Source organism: Barbatula barbatula (genome assembly GCF_947034865.1).
Source record: "Barbatula barbatula genome assembly, chromosome: 3".
Classification (NCBI taxonomy): domain Eukaryota; kingdom Metazoa; phylum Chordata; class Actinopteri; order Cypriniformes; family Nemacheilidae; genus Barbatula; species Barbatula barbatula.
Window position 1 is genome coordinate 10,869,793 of NC_136764.1, and position 25,710 is coordinate 10,895,502.

A 25,710-nucleotide genomic window follows, 5' to 3' on the forward strand; every position below is an offset into this window, starting at 1 on the left:
TTCCCACAACTTACTACCCTGAACCAAGACCGTCAGGAATTCTCCCAGTGTAGGGGAAGATAATGGAATATAACAGTCTAATCCTCTGATCCTGGGAATGGTTGAGGGCTAATCCAGGGATTTTGCGGCATTGGTGTCTTGGCAATGGCGACGGAATTTTGGGATGCAACACCTCTAAAAGCCAAAGCCATCTGGTTGCTCTTGTCTTTCCGCTGGGCTTGAGTCGTGAAAGACTGTAATGAGTGTTGATTAATGCCAAAGATATTCATATTAACAAGATGAGGCAATGCCATTGCATTCCTCTCCATTCATTGTAACGCTCAATATGGCCGCTCTAGTGAAGGAAGTCCCTCCTTCCAGTGAAACGAGCCAATCGTCAATCAGTATTGAATTACCATTCTCTGGGGCGGCACTCTCATGAGGCGCTTGCCAGCCTGTGTGCATCCACAGTAGAGAAAGCAATCTCGAAAAAGTGTTTTTTGTGCAAAAAACCCAAGTTATGGTACGGTTTATGTCAGGTTTAATTATAGATAGGAAACATGCTGTTTGAATGTAAATGTAAATGTAAAAAATCACATTTAGTCATTTTTGCCAGCGATTTAAAAAAATGTGCCTTCCCCATTCAAATAGAAATGACTGTGGACTTGCTATGACGCGAATAACTGCAAACATGTAAACATGGCCGCCGAATGGCACAACTTCTGTAAACTGACTTTGTTAACGTCGCCGCAGATGATTCGCCACATACTTGCACACATCGAAAGACCCAGAGATGATTAGATAGAGAAGGTGCTTGCTTGTTTCCCAGTTGTTCCCATTTTAAGTTTTACACCCAAACAGATTAATACCATTAGGGATGATCAAAAGATTAATATTTCAGTAAAAAAAACATTTTGTTGAAAAATGTACTATGCTGATTTGAAAAAATAAGAGGCTTATGCCATTGGTTTAGGAAGGACATGAACATTTGATTGTGAGTAAAAAAATACAAAAATATGTTTGCATCTTTGTTGTATTAGCTTTATCTAGTGTGGTCAATGCATGATAATGTGCTGTTGTTTTTGTTACTCGGGTTAATACTTCTGGTTAACCTACCCAAAAGACAGGATTGAACAGCATGGCATTCATGTGGCTTAAGGTAACCATAGTATAGCCATAGCCAAAAATCGTGTATGTTGTTATATACTCTATGTATGTGTGTGATGTATGTTAGATTCTTTCGTTGTGTGTTTCTAGCTGTCCCTCCCCCAGCATTCCCACTCTCAAGGGAAGATTGATTGGGTAATCTTGCCGTTTCTCCCATGATGCCGTTCGTTGGCCGGCTTGGGGGAAGGAGAGGTAGCGCACACAGTATGACGACATGCAGGAATAATAATGCAGGAACACATGCGTTCACACACGTATACACCAGAGTGTATAAACAGTAGAAAACAATGTTGCAAACAGTTCCCAAGTTAAAGAATCTGAGAAGACTAACTGGAACACGCTGGCATGCATAAAGAGTTAAAGCCAGTGGCTGTTTATAATTAGCATCCAGTGAGGCGCACAGGGCTGCACTGAGCATGCTCAGTTGTTAATATTTGATCTCACTAGAAGACTAGAGTTCAAGTAATAGTTCACCCAAAAAATTTAAATCAATTTCGAACCCTCTTGTTATTTCAAACCTGTATGACTATCTTTTTCCCGCAGAAGACAAAAGAAGATAATTTGAAGAATATTGTTAACCGAACAGCGATGGCACCCATTCACTTGAGTTGGTTTTGTGTCCATACAATAGAAGTGAATGGGGGCCGGCGCTGTTCGGTTACCAACTATCTTCAAAATATATTTTGTTTTGCGTGAACCATTACTTTAAGAGATGTATGTTTGTGCGTATCAAGATAATACAATTATGAATGAAATAAGGAAAGGGTGTTTGCATGTGAGCGAAAGATTCCCCTGGACGAAAACCAAATAAACCAACCACAAACCGACTAAATCATAGCTAATCAAAACCTAGCTTTGTGGACCAATTACATTCTGATATGGGCGGGGCTTCCCAGGATGGTTGGGATGAAATCTTTTTTAACATGCCAATGTTTGCTTGACACTTTTTTGTGTATATGGGCTTTAGGCCTCTTCTTTATTAGCCGTGTTGCCTGTTGGTCAGTTCTGATTGGACGAGACTACGAACCACAAAGATTTTTCACCACGCACTTCTGAGAGACTCTCCATTAGATCGTTACTGCTCTGTGTGTCATGTCAAAACAATGAAGAGAATAGGCCCCTTTCTTTGGAAACACACACACAGTTGACACACAAACCGTTAGGGATAGTTCACCCTCTTGCCATTTTAAACCTGTATGACTTTCTTCTGCAAAACACAAAAGCGGATGTTTTGAAGAATGTTCATAACCAAATATCTTTGGTCCCCATTGACTTCTATTGTATGGAGACAAAACCAAATGGGGGGGATCAACGGTTTTCTCTTACCAACATTCTTCAAAATATCTTCTTTGTGTTTTGCAGAAGAAAGTATGTCATCCAGCTGTGGAATGACATAAGGGTGAGAAAACGATGACAGAATTTTGTTTTTGGAAGTAAATTTCTGAGAGTATAATTGAAGTCTAGGGCACATGGTTCATCCCATGTGGGATTGAAACCTACAACCGTTCCTGTCACCAGTCCAAATCTTAAACGAACACTACAGAAATCAGCACTGCTTTTCATCTCATCTATATTTCTTCCTCCTCCTCAGTCACTCTGTGAACACTCGTACCTCTTTCCCATCTCACAAATGCTCTCTCTATCCGGTGAGGTTGGCAGGCAGCGCTGGCAGGGCGCTCTTGGCGCGGTGCGTGTCTGGTGCTGTTGTAGCATGTTGGCTGGTAGCAGCTTGCATCGGGTGCCGCCAGTAAATTAGACTGAAGTACCAGCTGGGCATCCAAACCCAGCTCTGAACCTTCCTTGGATAGCGTGTTTTCCTTTGTGTGTTTAAGCACGCCTGCCTGTACGTGTACACACTCGGGCGTGTTTGCATATGCTACGCGTTTACGTGTGTTTGGACACACAGCCTTCGCCGGGTGGTTTTCTCAAGAGGGAAACAGACGCTGTATGTCTGTGTACAGCACTTGACGCTTATTAAGACTGCATGTTTTACTTCGCTTTCTGAGTACTGCCGCCCTGACTTCGCTAATGGCAACAAACGCGCAATATCAGCAAACACACGACTTGGTTTCCAGTTGCTTTGTTATATTATATGTGTTGACACAAGTTGTGTTTGTTACTGCTCAATGAGACACTAATTAATAGAACATGAGGGTTGAGAGGAAATGTTAGTAGTTGAGGTGCTCAGCTTGTATGATGCTTGTTGTTTTTGTTTTAAGCCAGTCAGATGATTGATGTCGAACAACCAGGACTAAGATTCAGGGAGCAATATCGCTTATTGCTCCCTGAACTCTTTGTAAGTCACTTTGGATAAAAGCGTCTGCTAAATGACTGAATGTAAATGTAAGATCACAGGCACATAAGTGAACGTATCGCATGCATCACTTGCCTTCCATTTGCACCCGGCATTACCCACACTAATCTAGTAAATGTGCATTATTCTGAGTGGGATACCCTGTTACGGACTTCCAAGAAGTTTGCGGGTCAAATTTCATCCAAGTCGAAAGGTAAACATTTGTTTTACTTTAAAATAGTTATATTTATTTTATTCACTAATAAAACTGTTGTATTAATTACATCAGGCTTCCGTAAATTAAAGGATATTGTTTCCAGATGTTTGTGAAAAGTATTGTTTAACATAAAGATTGTGTTCTAATAAATTATGTGTATCTGGCTGGTATTGTGTACTGAGATTATTAATATTTTTTCCTGGGAACGATCTGGTGTGACGCGTGGCCAAGCGCTGTGAGCAGCCTTGCGCCAGCGTTTCCCGTTAAGGGTGTCACGTAGTTAGAAACCAAACAAAAACGCAGCCCCACCTCTTTGTTTTGTATGATTGTACATATACTGGCAGCGTCTAGCTCCTTCCGCCACTAAATTACATAATATTTTCCCATATTGTCATTAATATAGGCTACATAGTGACTTTAACCTTGACCATTAAATATATAGACTGCCATTGTTATATAGGTTCATTTATTTAGTGCACAGGTCATTTCAAGAGTGATCGGTGATGGGAATTATTTATTTTCATGCATTTTAAATGTGGAAACCACTCATTGTATCACACCCTCTCCGGGCTGCTTTATTATTTGTAATGTAGGGGCTTTATTTAGTGTGCATGCATGATTACAAGAATGATAGTTAACATTTTAATATTACATTAATTTAGGGAAATGAATGAACAAGTGTCTTTGCCCTCAAGGGACTGTTTGGCCAACCAGCTTATTCCTGCTTGAGAAGCATTTGCATTTACACATTTACATTTATTCATTTGGCAGATGCTTTTATCCAAGTTATTAAAAAGCAGAATGTTATTGATATGTTCTTCAAAAGTTATGTTTTTACATTGTGATTGATCGACCAGCATTACTGAACATTACTTACTGCCTTACAGCAACACTACATGCAATGAAGGTAAAATAATAAAAAAAATATTGTTTTGTAAGTGCAAACGAAACCGGAAAATTTCTTACGAGACCCAACCATAACCGTGTGTATAATTATATGTATTTGGCAGGTAAATGTGTACTTAAGTTGTTAATACTGATATTACTGTTGTTTAGGTCAGATATCCAGTCAGTGATGGTGATGCTTTCTGAATACTGCTGTCATTCCAGGAGCATCTCATTGTGTCATCTTCACTGATGCTCCCTGATGACTTTACATGTTTGTGTACGTGAGACCGAGAACCCGGTCATTTCGCTCAATGCTGGAGTCCTTCACCAATGTTTGCAAAATTTTGCTTAATATTATGTAAAGAATTACAAAAAAAAATGGCATATCTACTTTATCAATACCTGTCCAGACCGATTTTGCCTCCAGCCTGTGATGTACAGTTTCTAATAAGCCTGTAGACTTGCCTCCCATCTTCACAATGTGTACTTCTCATTTACTAAAATGTAAAACTGTAGGTTTAGCACTATTAAACTTCAAGTATATTAAAACACAACAGTCGCTTTATGATCATACACAGTCTCTAGTCAGGTTTCCGTCACCCTTTAAAATGCGCAAATTAAAATAGTGCATTGAAAATACTGCCAATGCAAACACGTCAATTTTGCGAAAACTCCCCTGTATCGCAAAAAGTTATCTCGCTCGTATGTGTTTTTTCAATCAATTCGATAAAGGCATATTTCACAAAACTGCAATGGAAATACTTTTTGTACCACGTGGCGTATAGAAAATTCTCTCACACTCATCACAGTAAGTGGCAGTATACGCTAAAGTTTGTTTACAACCTGCCATAAAACGTACAAAGAAGTACGGCCATTTAATGGAAACGCAGTAAGTCCGCGATATTGTTTTAATTGACATTTACAAAACATTACTTAAAATTTGCGCAAATCTGTAATGGAAACCTGACTACTGTTTAGTGACTCAGGGTGGGAACAGAGCTGAAATCAGGAGGCGGTTTGACACAGCTGCGGTACGGATGCACTTCAGGCGAAGGTCCGTAAGAGAGCGTGTCCCAGGTCTCGCTACACACCTCATTTACATTCCAAACCACACCAAAACCACAGCACACCGCTTTCTCTCCCTGACCTGCCGTCCTTGCAGCGTGAGACGAGAAAGAAAAGGAGAGAATTGAAAGTGAAGGGCAAACAAAGATCTCAGATCCTGTTTGTGTGTTGACTTGCCACTTCTTGAAAAAAAACCCACTACAGCTTAAAGCCATTTGAGCATATTTTTGTGAGCTTAACTAGGAGAAAGTGGGGTGAGTTGTGCCAGTTTTTACTCAAAGTGACTTTAAAGTAAGGCCATGACTGTAATGCCTTCAACTTGAGAATGTACATATTTTTCAGGATGTGGTGCATCCCTGAGAACAATAACTTTGGATCTGAAATCAATTGTTTCAGAAATATAGCTTTTGGGAAAAAAGTGGTCTTGTGGCACAACTTGACCCTGACGCGGGGTGAGTTGTGCCTTAGGGGAGAATACGCTGGGGTAAATTGTGCCAGTGATTTCTGAAGTAAAACAGAACATTCTAATGTTGTGAACTGTAGTGCTATATGAAAGCAAGACAAATGAAATACAAAATTGATCATTTAAGGTTTATTTAGATATTGTCACCTTATTAAACTGTTGGAATAAGTCATATTTTGTAGTTTTTGGGAAAACACAAAAAATGAAATACACAATAGGCCTAGCTATCTTGTCTATTCCTTAACATCCCACTTCTCAATGCTGCAGGGGATTATAAACTTCTGCTCCCTTCTGGCTGTACCTGTTTATGGGGTGTGGGTAGTTCCTTGAGTACATCACCTCTAGGGATGACTTCTTCATAATTCTTGTTAAATGTAAAGATGTGGTTTCCATCCACAGAATTCTTACAACTTTGCCTTTTTTTGCTCATGTCTCCACCCTCAACCTTCTCCACCAATCCAACGTAGTTATAGGATTTGGTTTACCTGCAACGCTGGAGATGTCACTCTCTACTGTAGACAGTCGCTTTCTTTTTGGGTTTGGTTGGTTTGGACACTTTCAGAGCCCCTCTCTTCTAATTTTCATTCATTTTCGGTTTTCAGCCCTATAATTTTCGCTGTTGTGTGTGTATGTCAAATAGTTGAAGTTCTAAAATGTAAGAGTACAATGTACAATTACAAATTAATAATATGTTGAAAATAATCATAAGTGGGGGTGAGTTATACCACTGGCACAACTTAACCCAGGCCCTTTGGCACAAATCACCCCACACCCACAAGTTTGAAAACTAGCATGATCCAGCAGTGAAAAGCTAACATCATGCTTACTGTATATACACGTTGTGTAGCCTTGCTATAGCACTTAAACACGTGTGAAATGTTTTTCCAACTTGTCTATAATTGTTCAGACACTACAATAAAAAAACCTTGATCATAGAAACAGTTTTTTGAGCTAAAATGTGCTTACTTCTCATGCCATGTGTCTCTCTTCTTTGGAGGATGATGGATGGATGGATGGATGGATGGCTTTTCAAAATTATGTCACATGACCAATTTCTTCTATGGTTTTCCAAAAACAAGGGGTGGAACTACTTCTCCCCTGGCACAAACCACCCCACTCTCCCCTATGTGCTACAGCAATGAATGAACCTTGCATAATGTTGTGGCTCGTTTCGGAGACATGTGCGTTTTCCACCCAAGTCAGATTTTACATTAATAAAGAGAGTCTGCTGTCTCTCACACATACACACAAACACAGTTGCCCCAATTAAATCTATATAGATTCTGTATTGGCACAATTCAAGTGTAAGGATAATTTCAGAATTTCATTTGTAAGATGGCTTCTGTTAATAAAACCCTGAGATTGTTACTGAGGGCAGAGCATTGACTTTACATGCTCTCTCTGACAGAATCATTCATGAATCTGTCACTTCTATATGAATCAGCCAACTCCGTTTTGGAGTCAATCAATAGTCCGTTGCTGATTCTGACTTTTTCTGAGATGAGAAGAACCAGAACTGACTAGTGTAATGAACAAATGTGTTTGTGAGCGAGAATCCTCTTGATGTCTTTAAGTTATTTACCATTTAGAATGTATTTAACTGCTTTATCTAAGACGTTTATAGGATGTTTTTAAACGGCAGATGTTTTCCAGATTTCCAGATCTTTAGCAGACATCTTAGGGGTGTGCCTGTGCTTTTCGAGAAACGACACATTTCTTATACATCATCATCCGTGAGACATGGCTAAGAATAAAGATTTTTATATTTGAGAGACACATTTTATTCAGCAAATGCATTTATATCCATTTTTAAATCCAGTCTTTACTGTTATGGAAGAATGCTTTTCTGCTCTTCTCAATGATATTTCCAGCGTAGCTGAAATCCGCGCTTCACCCCAGAATTAATAAGGGTCCTCCACACTAAGGAAGCAATACTGCCTCGTTGCAGTTTCAGACATCATCTCATTCATTTTGTGTGTCCTGTGGGGTTCTTTTCAATGTGGCTTTGCTCGTGTTGATATAAACAGATCTAGCGCACACAGACGCGCTCAAATTGTCCGTGTTTGTATGTACAGCATGCACAGGTTTGGTATGGTTTCCATGGTAATGTTAATGTGTTTAACACTCGTGTTCTTAGGGTCTGAAAATGTCCTTGGCTCGTGATGTTCTCTGTCATTTTGGGACATTGTTTTTGGCGTATTATTATCGGACCAAATACATTATTAGAGTTGTTTTTTTTTCTCGGACATGATACTAAGGTAATACTATTTATTAGTATTGTAGTATTTTTGAGCTTTTTGTGTTTGATAATGTTACTTTGAATGTTGTTGTTTTTCTGGATTTTTTATGAACTGTACCGTTGTAAACCATGTTATTCTTTGAATTACCATTGAGTAAATACTATGATATATACATTTGGAAATCATTTAGTACTGTGGTATATATAAAAGTGACATGGTCTTGCCATCTGATATTATTTCAATATAGAATAGTGCAAGTCAAAAATACAACTTTAATCCTGCCCAGCCTCTTAGTCAAAACTATTCAATTCTTTACAGGAGTGTGTTTTTAATGTTCATACCTCCGTGTTAATGCTCAATACCTATGGTGGCCTTCGGCTGAGTAAACCATAAATAATTTGTGAACATTTTATATAGTTTTTTTTTCATTTCTTATGACATGTCAGAAATGTCTCAGGAACACCACAAGGCCAACATACAGCCGAAAGCTAGTTTTCTTTATTTTTCACAGATGTGTATTTTCACCAGGTTGCTACAGGTGGAGGAGGCGAAAGTCCTGTGTTTGGATGATTTTACTCCATTTCAGATTAATTTAAAACATCATTTGGAGATTTATATACCAAATCGCCTAACTGACAACAAATTGGACAAATACTCTGCAACTCGACATGTCATATCACAAATTACTTTTCTCCACCAGAGTAGTCAGATAGGATAAACACAACACTTTCAAGCATGCAAACTGGACCTGTTTCACTTTCAGCGATCACCTGTTAGAACCACCCGACAAACCCATCCCACAAATTACTGTAACGTTGCACCGTAAATTGGACGAATGCAAACCCATGACGCACACACAGAAAATGGGATGCATTGGCATATTGCGACTGCATCGAGCTTTAGTATGTTTGCGTGTTTGGTGTTCCCCACCAGCGAGCGCGATTTACAGACGGCTGGTTCCACACGCGCACGTTTCCGCCCACTGGCTGCGTGATGTGATGTGTGTTTGTGTGGTGTTTCTCTCTTTATCTGGCAGCAGTGTGAAGCAGTCATCTCCTCGTATCCTCTGCTCAGCCCAGCTGTCATCAACACCATCAGACTGACACTGAGAGAGAGAGAGAGCGTGTGCGCGAACAGCATTTTCCCGCCTCGTTCCTGTTACGATAGGAGCCCACACACTCCATGCTGTTTTATCAGCGCTTCTCTGGCTTCCAGTCCGGCTTCTTCAGAGACACACACACACGCTCGCCTCCTTATTTATCTCTTCCCTCATTTGTATTTATATTAATGCCAGAGTCTCTGGAACACGTGCGGTTTGTTTATAACAGAAATCTCACCCCTCCAAGCTGACTTATGTTTGCATGCTCGCACTGATCTGCGGACGAGAGCGGATTACAAAGCCAGTTTAGTCTGGCTAAGGCACAGAGGGAATTTTCTCTCCCTTTTGCTGCCCCCTCCCATTTCTCCCCCTCTCTCGGTCCGTTCCCCTCTGGTGGTGACAGAGAAGGTGACTGAGGAGCGGAGGCCTTGATTGGTTCAATTACGACACAGATGAGCCGGCCTCTTTTGCGTGAGGCCGCCCGATATGTGTCGCAGATCATATTAATGCAGCAGTTATTGCTATAACGCTCTGTAAAGGTGAACGGAGTGACTTAGCAAAGGTGCTTTTGCTACCTTGCTTTACCTCGGCGCTTCTCTCCTGAGGGGTGAAAACGACTGATTGAAGTATTGTCGTTTATGTAATCGAAGTCTAAACGATAGTCTGAAGTCAACAGACAAAGACATTTGTTATTTTTCCTGAGGCCAGACCTCCATCTTATCTCTGTTCTGTGTGCTTCAGTGTTTGACATCTCTCATTTTCTCTTATGACGCATGGAACCCTTAAGCCAGATCAGGAAACCCCTTCTGCTCTGTCAAATTTCTTCTGGTTGCTCCTGGATGTAGTTGCAGAAAGGTTGCCTGTGGAGGAAGAGAACAAGGTTTAGCGGCGTACGGAGTGTGATGGGGATTGGTTTATAAGCAAGTTAAATCTCTTTTGTTGGGCACTTTTTGATGATGGATGAACGTTTAAGAGCATTGTTGATGCATTTGATACATGATCCGACAGAGTCTGGGCGATTGAGGCTTTACATTTAATGTCAAACTCTCACCTCGGTTGGTGTACTTATGTTTTGCCGTCTCGTATGACAAAACTGGATGGATTTTATAGGTTGGTAGTCGACGTTTTCGGATAGAGAAATGGAGAGAGAGAGAATGACAGAAATGTGACACTGAAATGTGATGATAGAAAAGTCATTTTCTGTAACTTGCACCGATGTGGTCACATTGCATGGAATTTGCGATGTTGTTTCTACTCTAGTCCTAAACGGACAAACTGTTCCACAGAGCACGTTTCGTCAACGCATTATCTCTTTCGGCCAAGAAGCATAAATGTGACGACATCTTAGTTCTGTGTCAGCCTCCGTAGTGGTTTGAATGGGAGGGAGAGTTGGTTACACTTCACAACCTCACCGCTAGATGCCATGCCACTAAAATTCATACACTGGACCTTTAAATAATCAATAATAGATTATTTAAATAAAATGTATTTGTTCAATTTATTACTAATATGGGATCCGAGAAACTGTGCTCTGTGTAATCTTAAACGGCAGAATATCATCCAGTGTGCCTGCCATTAATTGTCTCATCTTTTCTTGTCTCGCACTGTTTTCTGTTTTACTCTTTCTGTCTTTTCTCACTCTTTTATCTCTCTTTCCCCCCTGCCTTCTTGATCTGGGATGCCTGGGGGACGGAGTGCAGACAGGACCCGTCTCCATAGCAACAACTTCGGCAAGCTGCTGACACCCCTTCCCTTAATGGCAAGGGGGGTGTTTGAAAGGGGCGAGAGAGAAAGAGAGAGCGACACTATTCCTCCTCATGGGACACAGAGGCTTGTGCATTCATGAGAATTTGCATAAAGAAGGAAGGGGGAGGGTGGGGGAGAACATTTTTTTTAGGTGTGTGTGTTAAGGGTTGGACTCTCCCCAGGGTCTTAACGTCTCTGGGTTAAGATCAGTCTGTTGCCTAGAGGTTTGCATTGTCATAGTTGATGTTATTTGTTTATTATTTTGTGGAAAGCTTTCCGGGGTTCTTATCCATATAATACATTACAACGGGTGGCTGTTGTTTATGCGCTAAACTTCAGTTTCATCACAGCCGAAGAAAGCTTTACATTGACACCATTAGTTTTCGATATGTTGGTTTCGGTAGACAACACACGACTGAAGTTATACTTTTTAAGCACAAATGTTTTTATACAGTCTCTGCGATGCACGTCCACGACTTCCGTGTTAGCAAATGACAAATTTAAACAACGACAGGAGAAAGGGATGAAATTCCATGACATTGAGGGAGTGATAAAACTGTATGTGCTGTGATGTGTAGCGTTGCCCGCGGGGATATCTCAGGTGTGTTTTTATTTATTCATAGAGATGCTGGTGCCGGTTGCCACAATGACATGCAGGTGCCTTTTCGCAGACTGCCAGCTGCTGTTAGGACGCCCTGACGACTTTATAATACCAGTTTACTTTTAATACCTCATTTTTGTTCATAAAGTTTACATATATTACAGTATTCTTGTTGATGACGTTTATAAAATGATTTCTATATAAGTTTGGCAAAACAAAGCACCGCTTCTCTTCAGCCACCAGGGTGTTGCTATGCAGCTGCTTGGGTATTCAGAGTGGTTGTCGTTGTATTACTGCTATACAATGGTGTTCTGAGAATTTGCATTAAGGTTGGCGCTGTTGAACCATTTTGGGTAATTTGATTGCGTACCACTGGAAAAGGTAATTACTTTAACCGAGGTCTAGTTACACCAAACAACATGGGTAATACAGTTCATCAAGTTTGGGAGGTGTAGTTGGTGCAAAGAGTGCCTACTATTGTTATTTACATTGTTTAACAGTCGATTGTTAGGAGCATGGACCATCAGCATCACATCTACATTTACATTTGTTCATTTGGCAGACGCTTTTATCAAGCGACTTCTTAACTCCTACCTGTGTGTCCATCGGCCCTCAGATGGTTCTCTGCGGTCTTGAGCTCTGCGGTAGAGCTACAGATTCAGAGCGGATTAAGCAATGTTATGGTGGGTTGTTTATCTGACCTGTGTGGTCGCATCCTGCTGAGAACATTAGGGGAAAGCTTGCTCCAAGCACACAGAAGGTTTCACCAAGACATCCCGAAATCTATGCTTGGCATAGTGATTTCAGTTTTGAGGTGAAACCCCTAGACATTGACTAAACAGAAGTCTGATTCCCTGACCTGTCTTCTGAACCTGCTGTTTGGGGTAGACATATTTTGTGCAACTTTACATTGTGGCTGTGTTCAATGTCTTTATTTAATTTCTACCGTAGTAGTGATATTTTCTTTTCAATTTTTCTGAATTTACTATTTTAGGGACCGTATGTGTTTAGGTAAAATTATCATTTTTGTTTCATTCTGTGAAGTACTAACAATATTTCTAACAAAGGGTTTCTATTTGCATTTGTTCGCAGAAACTGAGAACTGGAGAAAGAGGTCAAAATAACACAAAAGATGATCTGTATTTTTTCAGACCTCAAATGAAAACAGAAGAAAACTGATTCATATTCACTTTTAAGCAACACCGTGATAAAAATAATTTTAACTTGTCCTAAGTACATATATATGTGTCTTGTCATGCTGACAGTCGTCCACATTGCCGTGGGATGACTTCTTCAGTCCTGAGGTTTGATTTTTTTTTTAAAATTCAACCGACTGAAATGTCCACAATACATCCAGAAATGCTGATTAAATAAAAAATATCACTGCTGTATATTTTCATCTGAATCATCAGACGTCACGATTCAATGTCTGAAGGCCACCTGACACAAGTTTTCTTTAAAAGTATACATTGAAGTCATTGACTGACCTCAGGGTCCAGTTGCATAAATTTAGCTGCCAAGTTAAGTCTTAACAACTAGTCTCTCTGACTAGCAATCTTCCTTTTTGTGTAACTGATTCAAAACAAGTTATGACCAGTCTTGAAGAAAACAATTAGACGAATAACCTCTAAGACTAGTCTAAGCAGTTTATGCAACCGACCTCAGATGTCAACATGTGCCACTCCAAACAAGTCACACACCATGCGTGAGAAGATGAGCTCATTCAGGTTCTGGGTCACCAGGACCGGGATGGTGACATGATGCGGTTGTAATAGGGCTGTTGGTTAATTTTTCTATAGAAAAGCAGATGTGAAGGACGTTGTTTTAGCAAACATGCTGCTGATAAATGACAAAGCAAATGTCAGGAAGGAAGCAGACAGTTTGTGTCTACGTAGAAATTATTTCTTTCTTTAATAAGACCCACAGGAGGTTTTACGTATTAAACTGCATCGTATTAAATAATTCTGCTGGCCAAGTTGGAGGACAGCAACTAACCTCAACGTTCTTCTCGTTCTTTACGTTTCCAAAATAAAAAAGCGCTTACCCCACGGAAGCATAAACTTTAATGTTCCAGTTGTCGTTCTATTAGCACTTTTGTCATAAACCTTGTCAAATTAAATGTCTATTGTAAAAGATGCGCAAGAGTTTTTATAGGTTTTAATTCTTTTCACATGTCTACTTGGTTTGAACGTTTTGTGGAAATTGGATTTCCTGACAGTATCTTGTTGGGTAAAATCCATGATGTATTATAAGCAGAAGTTCTTTGGCACGAAATGGCCTTGTGTCCTGATGGCTGGTGGTGTTCCCCCCTGTTTATTTGCAACAGACACTAGTCCTGTCACTCTGTAGACCTAAAGAGGATTAGTGGAACGATTGGGCCCTGCTGGGTGTGCAATGTCTTTTCTCAATGTTAATTCTAAGAAAGTTAGTTCCAGTAATATATTTTTTGCCGAACATGTTGTGTTGTGGTTGAAAGCTCTGCTATTGTTTGGAATGGGCTGTTTGGAATAATTCAAGTTTGGGGAAAACATGATGCTCCATGTTACCCCGATTTAATTTTCAAAAGGGCAAAACCTAGGTCTTTTGTGGAAGAAAAGACATCGATCTTTGTGCAAAGAGTTATTGTAATCTATATACGCCTTTTCTGTTAGTTAACATGGTGACACGTTTGTGTGTGGAGCTTAGGTGGATCCCCTGACCGCATTACTTATGCTAGGTAGCACGTTTTGTTTGCTTCCTTTTTGACAATGACTAGAAAAAAATCTGAATACATTTTAACATGTAAGGTCACTCACTGTCTAGGAACGTGAAGTTAACTTAAACGCAACGAACCTGGCCGACCTGTACGCGCTCGCTCAATAGATCCAGGGACGAGCTGACAGGATTACCTCCAGTTAAGTGACTTGACATCTATACCTACCAGACGACAAAACCAAGCGTGTATAGTAAAGGGAAACTGAGAGCGTATACATGCCTGAATGTACTAACAGTGGCAACGTTAGCAAATGCATTTACTTGAACACAAACCTGACACACAACATGAGCCTTCTCACTGTTCCCTCTGCCTTTATACTAATGCACTTGTGACAACTTAAGAAAAAGAGATGACATTTTATTTTATGTTTAGTTTCTGGCAGATAGTTTAACTTTCAAAGTAAGCTAGCATTTACTCTATGCGTTCAAAAGTTAACACTACATGATAAATAACCCAATTTCTGATTTGGTCAAAACTTATGTGAGATATTTTTTAGAAACACACCCAAATCATAATCCATACCATCTAAGTTTAAAATCTTAAGTGTTATGAAGTGAAACGCGAGCATTTTTGATCATCGTTTCTGTTTAGTCCGCTCGTTTTATTGTTTAACTACAGCTGTCGTCAGTGTTTTTGTTTGGCAATGGCAGCAGGTATGTGTTACAATATCAAATTGAAGACTGTATTCTGTTTATTGTGGCACTAAACAACACAACAAGATGATATTTTAAGCTGTTTGTGTAGCCGAATCTGTGCTGGTTTGTATTGGCCCCGTCTCCAGTTTTCTCTTTGTTTTGCCTCCAGCTAATGCCGTGACGCAAGCGTGACGTTGGCGGAAAAGGGATATATAGGACAAACTTGCTACTTTGAATATTGACCTAGAAGTAATTCAGAATAAATATTTATTCTGCATCATGTCATAAAGTTTTTGGGTTTATGTTGCCTATATATATTTGTTAAGATCTTGGCTATATGTTTTATTAATGAATCCACAATGAAAAGCACAAAATACATGTTTCAGTGGTTTTGTGTCTGTATAATTAAAGTCAATGGGGGCCAATATTGTTTTAATTTTTTTTTCAAAATATCTTCCTCTGTGATCTGCATTAGACGGTCATACAGGTTTGGAAGGACATGAAGGCAAGCGAATGATGAAAATTTACTTTTTTGGGTAAACTATCCCTTTCACTTTTATTCATTTGTTGTAGTATACTTATTCATTAAAAGGTAACATTTCGAGAGTGAATGTAGTTTATTGAGATTTGTTTGAGAAATCAATGATATGCATCTGTGAAAAAAAACATGTCCCAGCCCTCACCTGTGTTTCTGCTGGTGGAATTCACATTACATTTTGTACATGTATAAACTCATGTTTTTAACCACAGGAATGCCAGCTTAGGATACAACAAGTGTACACAAAATGCCTTCCGAAATCTTTTGCAGTTTCTCCTAACTGCCTGTTACGTACGAATGAAAAGCTTAGTCCCCATTTGCATTGCAAGCCAAAAGTTGCGCTCAAAGGTGCCGTCCGACCCCCTTTTACCCGGTTCACGGCAGAATCGGACACCACGAGCGCGAACCAGAAACGTCTTGCTCTCTCCCGGCTGTGTTCTCCATCCTCTCTTGTTTCTCTTCCGCGTAACCGTTTCCCTCCCTCTCAGTGCCTAATTAATGGCATTAATTATCTCCAATTAGCAGTGTGGTCTTGGCAGCCGTTTCTGTCCTCTCATTCTTTTGTTTCACAGAGGGCTGTGACATAGTATTCTCCCTGTGGGGCTGTCACCGGTCTAATGAAAGGCTACAAGGTCTGACTTTCACCTCTCTCTCTCTTTCTCATTCTGTTACGGCACTTCAGCACATTAGCCTCATTAGCAGCAGTTCACAGCGCCAAGCTAAGTTTTCCGAGGCGGAATCTGGTCTGTGTTTTCCCGCCGAGGTATTTATCGCCGTGTCTTATGTGCAGAAGGTGAGTATCAGGGTCACTGTTCGCTGGCCTGTGAAGCTCTTGTCAATGGACAAGCTCGAGGACATCGGTGTACTCGTGCTGAAGCCGTAGGTCTGACCCAAACAAAATAACCCGGTGGACGTGTTTTGGCTCGCACGGACAGCTTTGGTTAACCTTCTGTCGCTGGTCCAATTATCATGCGATGCAGTAATAGTGACTGAGGGTTTTGTGGAAAGTTGGGAGGGCATTTGCTTTGGACTGATGAAGAAGGCGAGGAGCTTTTTGTTTATTCTTTATTTGTATCAAATCTTTATTCCCTGATGTGCTGTAGTTTGCTGTTTGCCAAATTATTTAGTCGAGTTGTTCACCTAAAAATGTTGTCGTCATTTACTTACCTTTTTGTCATTTTATAGAACACAAACAAGATATTTTGTAGAATGACCGAACAACAGCGATACACATTTACTTGCATTTAATTTTAAGTCCAATCCATACGATTTAAGTCAATCGATGGGTACCGGCATTGCTCTGTTTGAAATGACCAGCCGGTGGGTAAATGATGACAGAAGGTTCATTTTCGGGTGAACTATCCATTTAAAGGTTTTTGTACTGTACACCCTAAACGTGCACGATGAAGCATTAAAAGCAAATATTGTTCAAATATGCCCTACGGACAGTTTTGGGCACTATTGTATAAATGGTAACCTTTTATAGCGTTGTAGACTTAAGACCAAAGTTTAAAACAGAGCCACAGTGTTCCGGTACATAAGAAATGTATACAGTATGATGTGCTTGGAAAATCTTTAGTCAGTGGATTCACGAACGATTTTGCTTCACACCATCTTGCAAGCACATCTAGTCTTTGAGCTAACAACACATCTGTCCGCCAGCAGGTTGATTATTCATGCAGGTCTCTCCAGCTTATCTTTATAGACTCAACTCCAACTACACATAAGAGAGGGAGAGAAAAGAGAGAGAGAGGTCGGAAATGGACTGAAAGGGACGAGATAAACAAGCGCGAGAGGAGCAGCGAAGCCAATGAAGAGAGAACACTATCAGGAGAGTTGAAGATGCGGAAAGGTTAAGGACGCTGGACCGAGCCGAAGGGTCTTGTTCTCTCCTCCAGCTTTGCACTCTCGCCCACTGAATCATTTTTAATAACCTGCGTGGCTGCTCTGAGCTTCATCCTCACTGAGGAGTGTATTTACTGAGGCCAGTTGGTCAGAGACGCCACAGTGCTGGTTACCCCATTTTCACTTAACACTGCTGTTTGAAATGTGTGTGCACATTTGGTAATGTTTTATATTTAGCGTCTTGAGATGTTTGTGAGTGGGAGTTTGTGATGTCAGAGATGGCCGCAAAAGAAACTTGACCCACCTGTGTGATGAGGAGAAGAAAATGTGATAAATAAATCATAGCGTGTCCTTCTACCACAAGAAGTGACTGAGGCGTCTTCTACTTACAAAACAGCAGAATGGTGTTAATACGGCTTTCATGGACATGGTATTGAAGCAGTACTATGGGTCTTTTCACTTCAGCAGTTTGGTGGAAAAGATTGAGACTTTTTTCAACGCTTTACAGAACGTCTTTAGCAGTTTTTGTGTATGAAATCCATAATCTTCTTTAAGCAGTTTTTGTGTATAAAATCCATAATCTTCTTTAAGAAGTAACATTAACTATTAAACTATTGTATCCATAGTTTATTCATAACCGAGGTATTCAAGTTTTGTTTTCAGTTTGTTGTTTTATAAAATATTTAGAATATACATCAGTTTTAATGATTTATTTTAGTTTAATTTATAGCAATTTTGTTATGTGCATTTGACCTTTTATTATTTGTTTATTTTTAGGTTGCAATACAAGTTGGATTTATTTTTATTCCAGTTTAAGTTTTTATAATATCTAGTCGATTTATTTAATCGATCACTTTAGCACCTCAAATTCAATTTATTTCGCTTTATTGCTGAGGCAACATTTGAGGTTTTCAAATAATACTGTATTTAGACCAATGTTTCATTTAACTACAATAACCTTGATTCATAGGAAACTATTATGATCTCGCTACAATAATCATAATTAAACCATAATATTTGTAGTGAAACTATGGTAATACATATGGATATAAATTTGACAAAAAGCAGGGTAACTTCCTTTTTACAGTAATTAAACCATGATGTGCCCCGTCCTTATTGTTAATGTGTGTAAGAGGGAGATTATATTATAGTTTATTTATTATAGTTTTGAATATAGTTTCTTTATGGATGTAAGGTCTGCTATGAAAGAGAGAGGGAGATGGCATGTGTGTGTCTTTAGATTTCCAGTGAGCAAGCCAAAGAAACACAAAACTCCATAAGGTGTCATCGAGTACCATGGTATCACAATGTTTTCTTAAAATATGTGCACCGGGTGTAAATTTTGGTTAAGATGCAAAATCCAAGAGTTTACGCGAGCATGCTGGAGTGTTTATTTACTCGTGCGGCGGGTATTGAGAACCGTGTCGAAGTGTAAAAACGGAGAGAAAGTTGCACGTGTGTTTGTTTACACGAGTACTGTTATTTAGTGGCTGGTGTAGAGGTGCACGTCCTGAAATGAGCTGCTGTTTAATGGCTTGATTAGATGATCGGCGCGGATCAAGTCGATCGCTAAAAAGCTTGGTCCCTCCCTTCTCAAACACGCATACGCACACGTGCTTTCCCTACCGGCGGGTGATTGACGGCCTGAGGGCTTTAATGGCACTGGAGAGGGAGAGCTGAGGTCGGAGTTGTCATGGCAACAAGGCGAAGGAGGCCTCTTTCACCCCCTCTACCTCCCTCTCTCTGTCTTTATGCACCTGAACAGAGCTGCATCTCACACACACACACACACACACACTACAGTTGTGTGTTCCTCCCCTCTGTCCGCAGTATACACAGTGCTTTGTGTGTGTTTAAGCGCATGTGTGTGAAGCCTAGCGACCGCAGTCTCTCTCTTTCTCCTCGTAAAAGCGCACTGAAGCCTGAGCACTAATACTGGCTGGTCGCCCCGGGTTACGGTTCACCACACGCCCCCCGTACTGCTGTGTTAGCTGGGATTGGTTGGGTTGGCGTGGGGGACTGTGTGCGTGTGTGTGTAACAGCAATTCTGTATAACAGCTCTATAAGCCCCACAGATTCGGATCTCTGAGCAGAACAGGGAACCGGACCCTCGGTCATCAGTACCACACTGTGTGTGTGTGTTTATGGGGTTGATTCCACCGTATGCCACCACCGAAAGACCACTTCACACCTATTTTTGTGTGCTGGTTGGATAGGCAATATGTGATCGTGTGATGTATAGCTTGATGTTTTGCGTTGTATTTTTCCAAAAAATGTAATCGCCTCTTGTATTTGAAAGCGTATTTCAATATTTTAAAAAGCTCAACGTTTTTGAGTGATGACACAAAAAAGGGATTGGTAATAAAGAGGAAATCTTAATTACACGGGATAGTAACACAAGCAATTTGACGTTTTAACACATTATACAGGGTATCTTTATAGTAACTATATTAAAGATGGTTTCATCGGACACATGGCCTTGCCCGAAGTTAACATCCGGTCTGTGTTTGGTTATAATAAAACAATTTATTTTGTATTTATTAATATTAATATTAATATTAACGTTTGTTTATGCCACTGAAACGGTCTATATTTTAGTTATTGTTGATTGTAGTTTTATTAATATTTTGAATTTGGGTTGTTTTTATATTCTTAACGTTAGAATGTTTAGTTTAAGTATTTCAAATAATATTCAAGCCAGTATTTTATTTTAATTCAATAAACAGAAATGTTATAATTGTTTTAGTTTAAGCAACGTGCCTGGTTAGGGCATGGTGTGAATGTTCTTATAATCACAAGCTTCAGTATAAAGAAATACCAGGAAATGGAATAGTAAGACTTATGAAAATTTTATCGAAACCTTGAATCACTTTGAAATCATTGCATCCGAGGGTTTAAGAGGGATCTCTGTGTGTGTGCGTGTGTTTGTGAGGTCAGGGGTGGCGTAGCTGTTTGTCCGGTGGATGTACAGAGGTTTGAGTTACAGCAGGGGGAGGGTGTGTGTGAAAGGACTGCCAGCTTTCGCTCTCGCTCGCTCTCGCTCTCTCTCTCGCTCGCTCTCGCTCTCTCTCTCTCGCTCTCTCGCTCTCTCTCTCTCTCTCGCTCGCTCTCTCTCTCGCTCTCTCTCTCGCTCTCTCTCTCTCGCTCTCTCTCTCTCTCTCGCTCTCTCGCTCTCTCTCTCTCTCGCGCTCTCTCTCTCTCTCTCTCTCTCTCGCGCTCTCTCTCTCTCTCGCTCTCTCTCTCTGTTGCTCTCTCGCTCGCTCTCTCGCTCTCTCTTTTGCGCTCTCTCTCTCTTTCTCTCCCTCGCTCTCGCTCTCATTCTTTCCCTCTCTTTGATAGAATAGACTAGGCTGGCAAACAGACAAGCCCCCAGCAGCAGTCTGTTAAAGAGGTTTGACTGAGGGATCGGGGCCAGCAAAGTAAAGGGGGCCCCGTCTCTAAGTGTTCCACTAGCTCAAGGTATTCCACTTAAGGCTGCTTATGTACTGTTTGCTTGTTTTATGCCTCTTTACAAGTTGAAGTATGCACACACTACATACAGATGCACAAAAGCTGTGCTGTGGTGTAGTCGTTTTCTACAAATGACCGTAGAGAGTGACAGTAGACACTGATACACTGTTATCGGTCGGTTCAAGAGCAGGTTGGTGTGGTTGTACAGCTTGTAAAAGCTTTGAAGGTGTAATTGGCTATAAATAGACAAAGTCTGTGTCTGAATGGTCAGCATTGTACTGTTGTGTCAATTTAAAATGGTATGGAAGCGTTTGTCTTGTAAGGCTGTTGTTTACTGGGCTTCTGAATGCCATTGTATTCGGTTTACTCTCCGGTAATCCTGGACACTTTCCTAGTGTCTCCGTTCAAAGAGTTTATTCGAATAATGTTGTGTTATAGAAATCTGTGGTGTTTTGGTAACAGTGTCTGAATATTTGTTCGAATTGTCGCACTATGGTATATGAATATAATATGAATTAAATGGAAAATGTTCTGCCTTTGTTTTGAGAATTTTGATTAAGAACCTTAAACAAGTAAATGTAAATTATGTAAAGGTGATTTTTCATTTATATATATATTGTTGTTAAACACATTTGTATATAAGTCACTATAGACCGCCTGAGCCCCCAGTTAACTTCCGGTTTGTGTTTGGCTAGTGTCTAATAATATAACTATTTATTTTTACTTAATTTATGTTGACATAAATGTTTTACTTCGTAATAATTGTATTAAATAAACAATTTGTTGAATGGGTCTTGTATTTTGTTGCATTAAAACATATGGTTCATTGACATCTAGCAGTTGAGCTTGGTATCAGAGTCTAAATTCAAAATATTGGAGAGACAAGTTTAGCCAAGTGACGGTTTTTCTCGGTTTCTTTTGATTGTTATCAGAAATAATCTACATGCACTCTATTGTGTGTGAATTTTTACCGGAAGTTAAATTGGGGTCACAGAATTGTGCATAAGCAGTAACCGTCTATAGTTCTGACAATGAATCACCAACTCGTATTTATTGGCTGATTTTTTTTTTATTAAAAATAATATAAACATTGAGTTGTATAATGTGTGTTGCATAATCCAGTGTTTGATAATTAAATATTTGCCAAATTAATTTATTGTAAATCAAAGCAATAAACCCCAAGAAGCCATGGTTGACGGTGAATTTAGAACAGTTGAGGGGTGTTGTTTTACACAAATTGGTATAGATATTGTCCAATAGTTGTTTGTTTAAATCTGTATTGGCAAAAAGAAAAACAAATGAAAAATTAAAAGGTTTTATTAGGATATACATAGTCATCTCTGTACTGACTCTCTGTATTTATTCGCTCTTTTCCCAGAGTGCTGCTGCCGCCCCCAGCCCTGTTATGGGTAACATGCCCCCCAACGACGGCATGCCCGGAGGACCCATGCCCCCCGGCTTCTTTCAGGTAAGCTCTGCTGGTTTCATTCTCACTTGCTCTTACCTGTCCTCCTCCTCTCTCATTCATCACCCTCACGCCTGCGCTCCATTCATTCATTCATTCATTCATTCATTCATTCATTCATGCGTTCTCTGTATCTGTGTGCGTGGGCTGCCGGTGGGTCTGCCTGTGACTGTGGGCTTTGACAGCAGCCTATCATTGGGAACGGCACTCTTTCACTTATATCGCTATAACCAAAACCGAATGATCGTGACTTATCTGCAGAGCTTTTAGTGTTGATGAAAGTTACAGGGGTTGGGATTTGTTTGGATAATGTGATTTGATTCGTCTAAGTTTTGTTGATAAATTTATTGCATGAATCGAAAATATTCACATAAAATGGTATTTGCTGGGTAAAGCCTTTAAATTAAGTTTAAACGTTTCAAAAGACATTACAAAAATGTGGCTGTAGAAACCGCTTTAAAAATGACTTCATTGTTTGTCCTATTTATTGTTGACATTTTGGCCAATGATGTCAAGTAGTTAAACACTGTAAAATCTACCTTGATACCCCTGCATTCTGTTGCGCACCATTTAACTGGACGTTTTCTGGACACAAGAGTTTGTCCTGAGACTGACCCTTTATCATTTTGTGCCGTCTCCCTTGTAATCTCAAAATTCGTGGGTCAGGGGTACGAATAATTGCATTAATTTTTTTATGTGTTTTTTTTTCCAATCCATAATCGCAGTAAATGAACGTGTCAAACTGACAGCCGTTATAAAGAATCGATGGAATAATAGCCAGGAAAGTGGCCGGGCAGTTCTGCTGTCTGATAATTAATTTAACTGCTTCGAAACATTTTAAATGGTGTGTGTCGCTCTGAGAGAGAGAGAGACAGAGAGAGAGAGACAGAGAGAGAGAGACAGAGAGAGAGAGACAGAGAGAGAGAGAGAGAGAGAGAGAGAGAGAGAGAGAGACTGAATGGTTTATTCAATCTTCATGTTCGTGCGTTGTGGTACATTGAGATCTTCAGCGTGCTTTGTAAAGGTGTTATATCTCTTTAACATATTTCATCGTGTTCCTTTTTTCCCTTCTTGTCCCGCTTTCATCATTTCACACCGAAGGCTGTGTTGTGTTCGCTGTGGAGGTTTTAAGTCCCATATATGATGCGCTTTAGTGGCCAAAAACGGTTGTCTGTCTTTAATCTTTGAAGCCATTTTAAATGGACATTCTATGAAAACACACTATAGATGAATGCATTTGTGCAGGGTTTCCATAATCGCCTGCACTTACACGGGAACGCTAGGTGTAACAAGAGACACTATAAGACGAAGAGATGGGCTATATGTGTGTGTTTACACTGCTCTCACGCCACACGAAGTCTGCATTCATATCCACTGCACAAATGTTACGTGGCGGATACAGAACATACAGAAGTTTTTGGAGAGATTGAGATATTAAATGAAGATATTAAAAACACAATGGATATATATTGTTGTGTTAAAGGTTTCTATCTGCCTGTGTTTACAAGAAACAACAAGTTCACATAGACACCCAACTTGTTAATGAAACATGCTCGTGCACATCCGTGGCCCTTCCCATGATGCAGTGGGGGCGGTGGAGCGTTTGCTCCGTGATGGACGGGTCTGGCATTTGGCAGCGTTAGCGATAAGGGAGAGCGGAGGGAGGAGAGGATTTCTGCCGCCGTCTGGAATCTCTACTGTACGGGGAGGGATGTACAGGGGAGCGTGTTTGAGGAGGTTACGGAGCAGATTTTTCGTAGAAGCAGAACTGTGCTATTTATATCAAACCTGTGCTGAGGGAGAGAGAGAGAGGTGCGATGTGTTCTGGAGTGTGTGTTTCTTCTGGGATTCGTTTCTCACGCCCGTTTCACACCGGACACAAAAGCAGAGCGTATTTTTCTGCCCATGTTAACAGGTTAGAGGATTAACGCTGCATGCGGATGTGACGCAGGAGCAGTGATACGATGGGACTGTTAGTGTTGTGTTTCAGCGAATACTGTCATCCTGACTGTTTAACACATTTTACGCATTTCAAGTCCATATAGTAACTGACATGCGCAGCCATACTGTGTGCTGTGGAGACCAGGTGGAGGGGTGGATGGAAGCAGTGAAGGGTGAAAGATGAAGGAAAGCAGGAGGCAGAGGAGGTTCTCTGGCAGAGAAAGGTTGAGAAGGAGTAAGAGAGGGAGAGCAGCGGGGCGATTTCTGCTGATGCTGTGTGTGATGAGGTGTAATGAACAGACGTGACCCCAGTGCTACTGTGAGTTAAAGAGGCCTTGAGCATCCCTAGACCCCTCTAATCCTTTCCTCAGACCCACTCTGAAAGAGGCAGGCAGCCAGGGAAAACACACAGAACATGGTTTCTGGGACAGCGAGTGGAGCAGGTCTCATTCCAAACCCCGCGTTGCTCCCTTCTCACAAAGAGGTCAGCGACGGGTCGCTGTTAAAATGGAGGCAAAGTATCACCCTTGCATTCTCAAAACGATCATACATGGTCTGTATGTTGTATTAATGTACAGGTTATTGAAAACGCAATGCAATTTTGTTTTCAGATTTCTTTTATTTAGTGTAAGAAAGTGAAAAAGCTCCCCAAAAGAGTTGCATGATTCAGTAACTGCTAGTGAGTTTGTTCGGTCTCATTCAGGCATGTCAGAGCAGTCGTGTTTTTTGGATGATGATGTGGGTGGGTTTACTCTGATCTGTCATGTTGTGGCTGTGGTCTGCGTTACAGCTCTAGTCGTCAGCTTCGAGATTTCCGGTAATGCTGGATGGATGGTTTCCTCGGCCCCTCTGAAAGCAGCATGAGGGTTTGTCTGAGGTCTGTACGCTGGCCAGAGGTCAGTAAGTGTGGATCACAGGGTAGACAAACGAGTCAAAAAGTGCCTTCTTATGCTCTTCTGCTATACTTATTTTTCTCCTTTTGATATAACACTAAACTTAATATTTTTGTTGCTTGTAGAGCATTGACCTCAGATCTCAGTGTCAAATACCTTTAGTTATCGGTAGCAGTTCTCAAATGAGCAGAAATGTTAGAAATATGAGGCCAAACTTGTTCACTTTTATTGCACTGCTGTTAAATACAAGCGGAGAGTTTTGCTTTGCTAACACTGCCACCATGTGATCAGAAGGCACCGTCGCAGCTGTCTCGCTTTCGTCATTCATGATAACTGCCCCTTCAGGGCCGGTGAATGGAGATTGAAGGGCTCTCTGTTGATGGCCATGCCGGTAAGTGGCAGGTTATTATCTTTTCAGAAGAGTCGGAAG

General features: G+C 40.5%; 1 protein-coding gene across 3 annotated transcripts in view; it reads left to right on the forward strand.

The window, feature by feature from the left end:
* The window catches only part of LOC306891816 (single-stranded DNA-binding protein 3), a 60,618-nt gene that overhangs the window by 23,262 nt on the left and 11,646 nt on the right, over positions 1–25,710 (forward strand). For 2 of the 3 annotated variants that reach the window (XM_079452369.1, XM_079452370.1), the window contains exon 5: positions 22,360–22,449. In XM_079452369.1, coding sequence (XP_079308495.1) covers positions 22,360–22,449 — 90 coding nt within the window. Of the gene's footprint in view, positions 1–22,359; positions 22,450–25,227; positions 25,284–25,710 lie in introns of those variants that run through there. The other variant, XM_079452371.1, reaches the window with a different exon arrangement.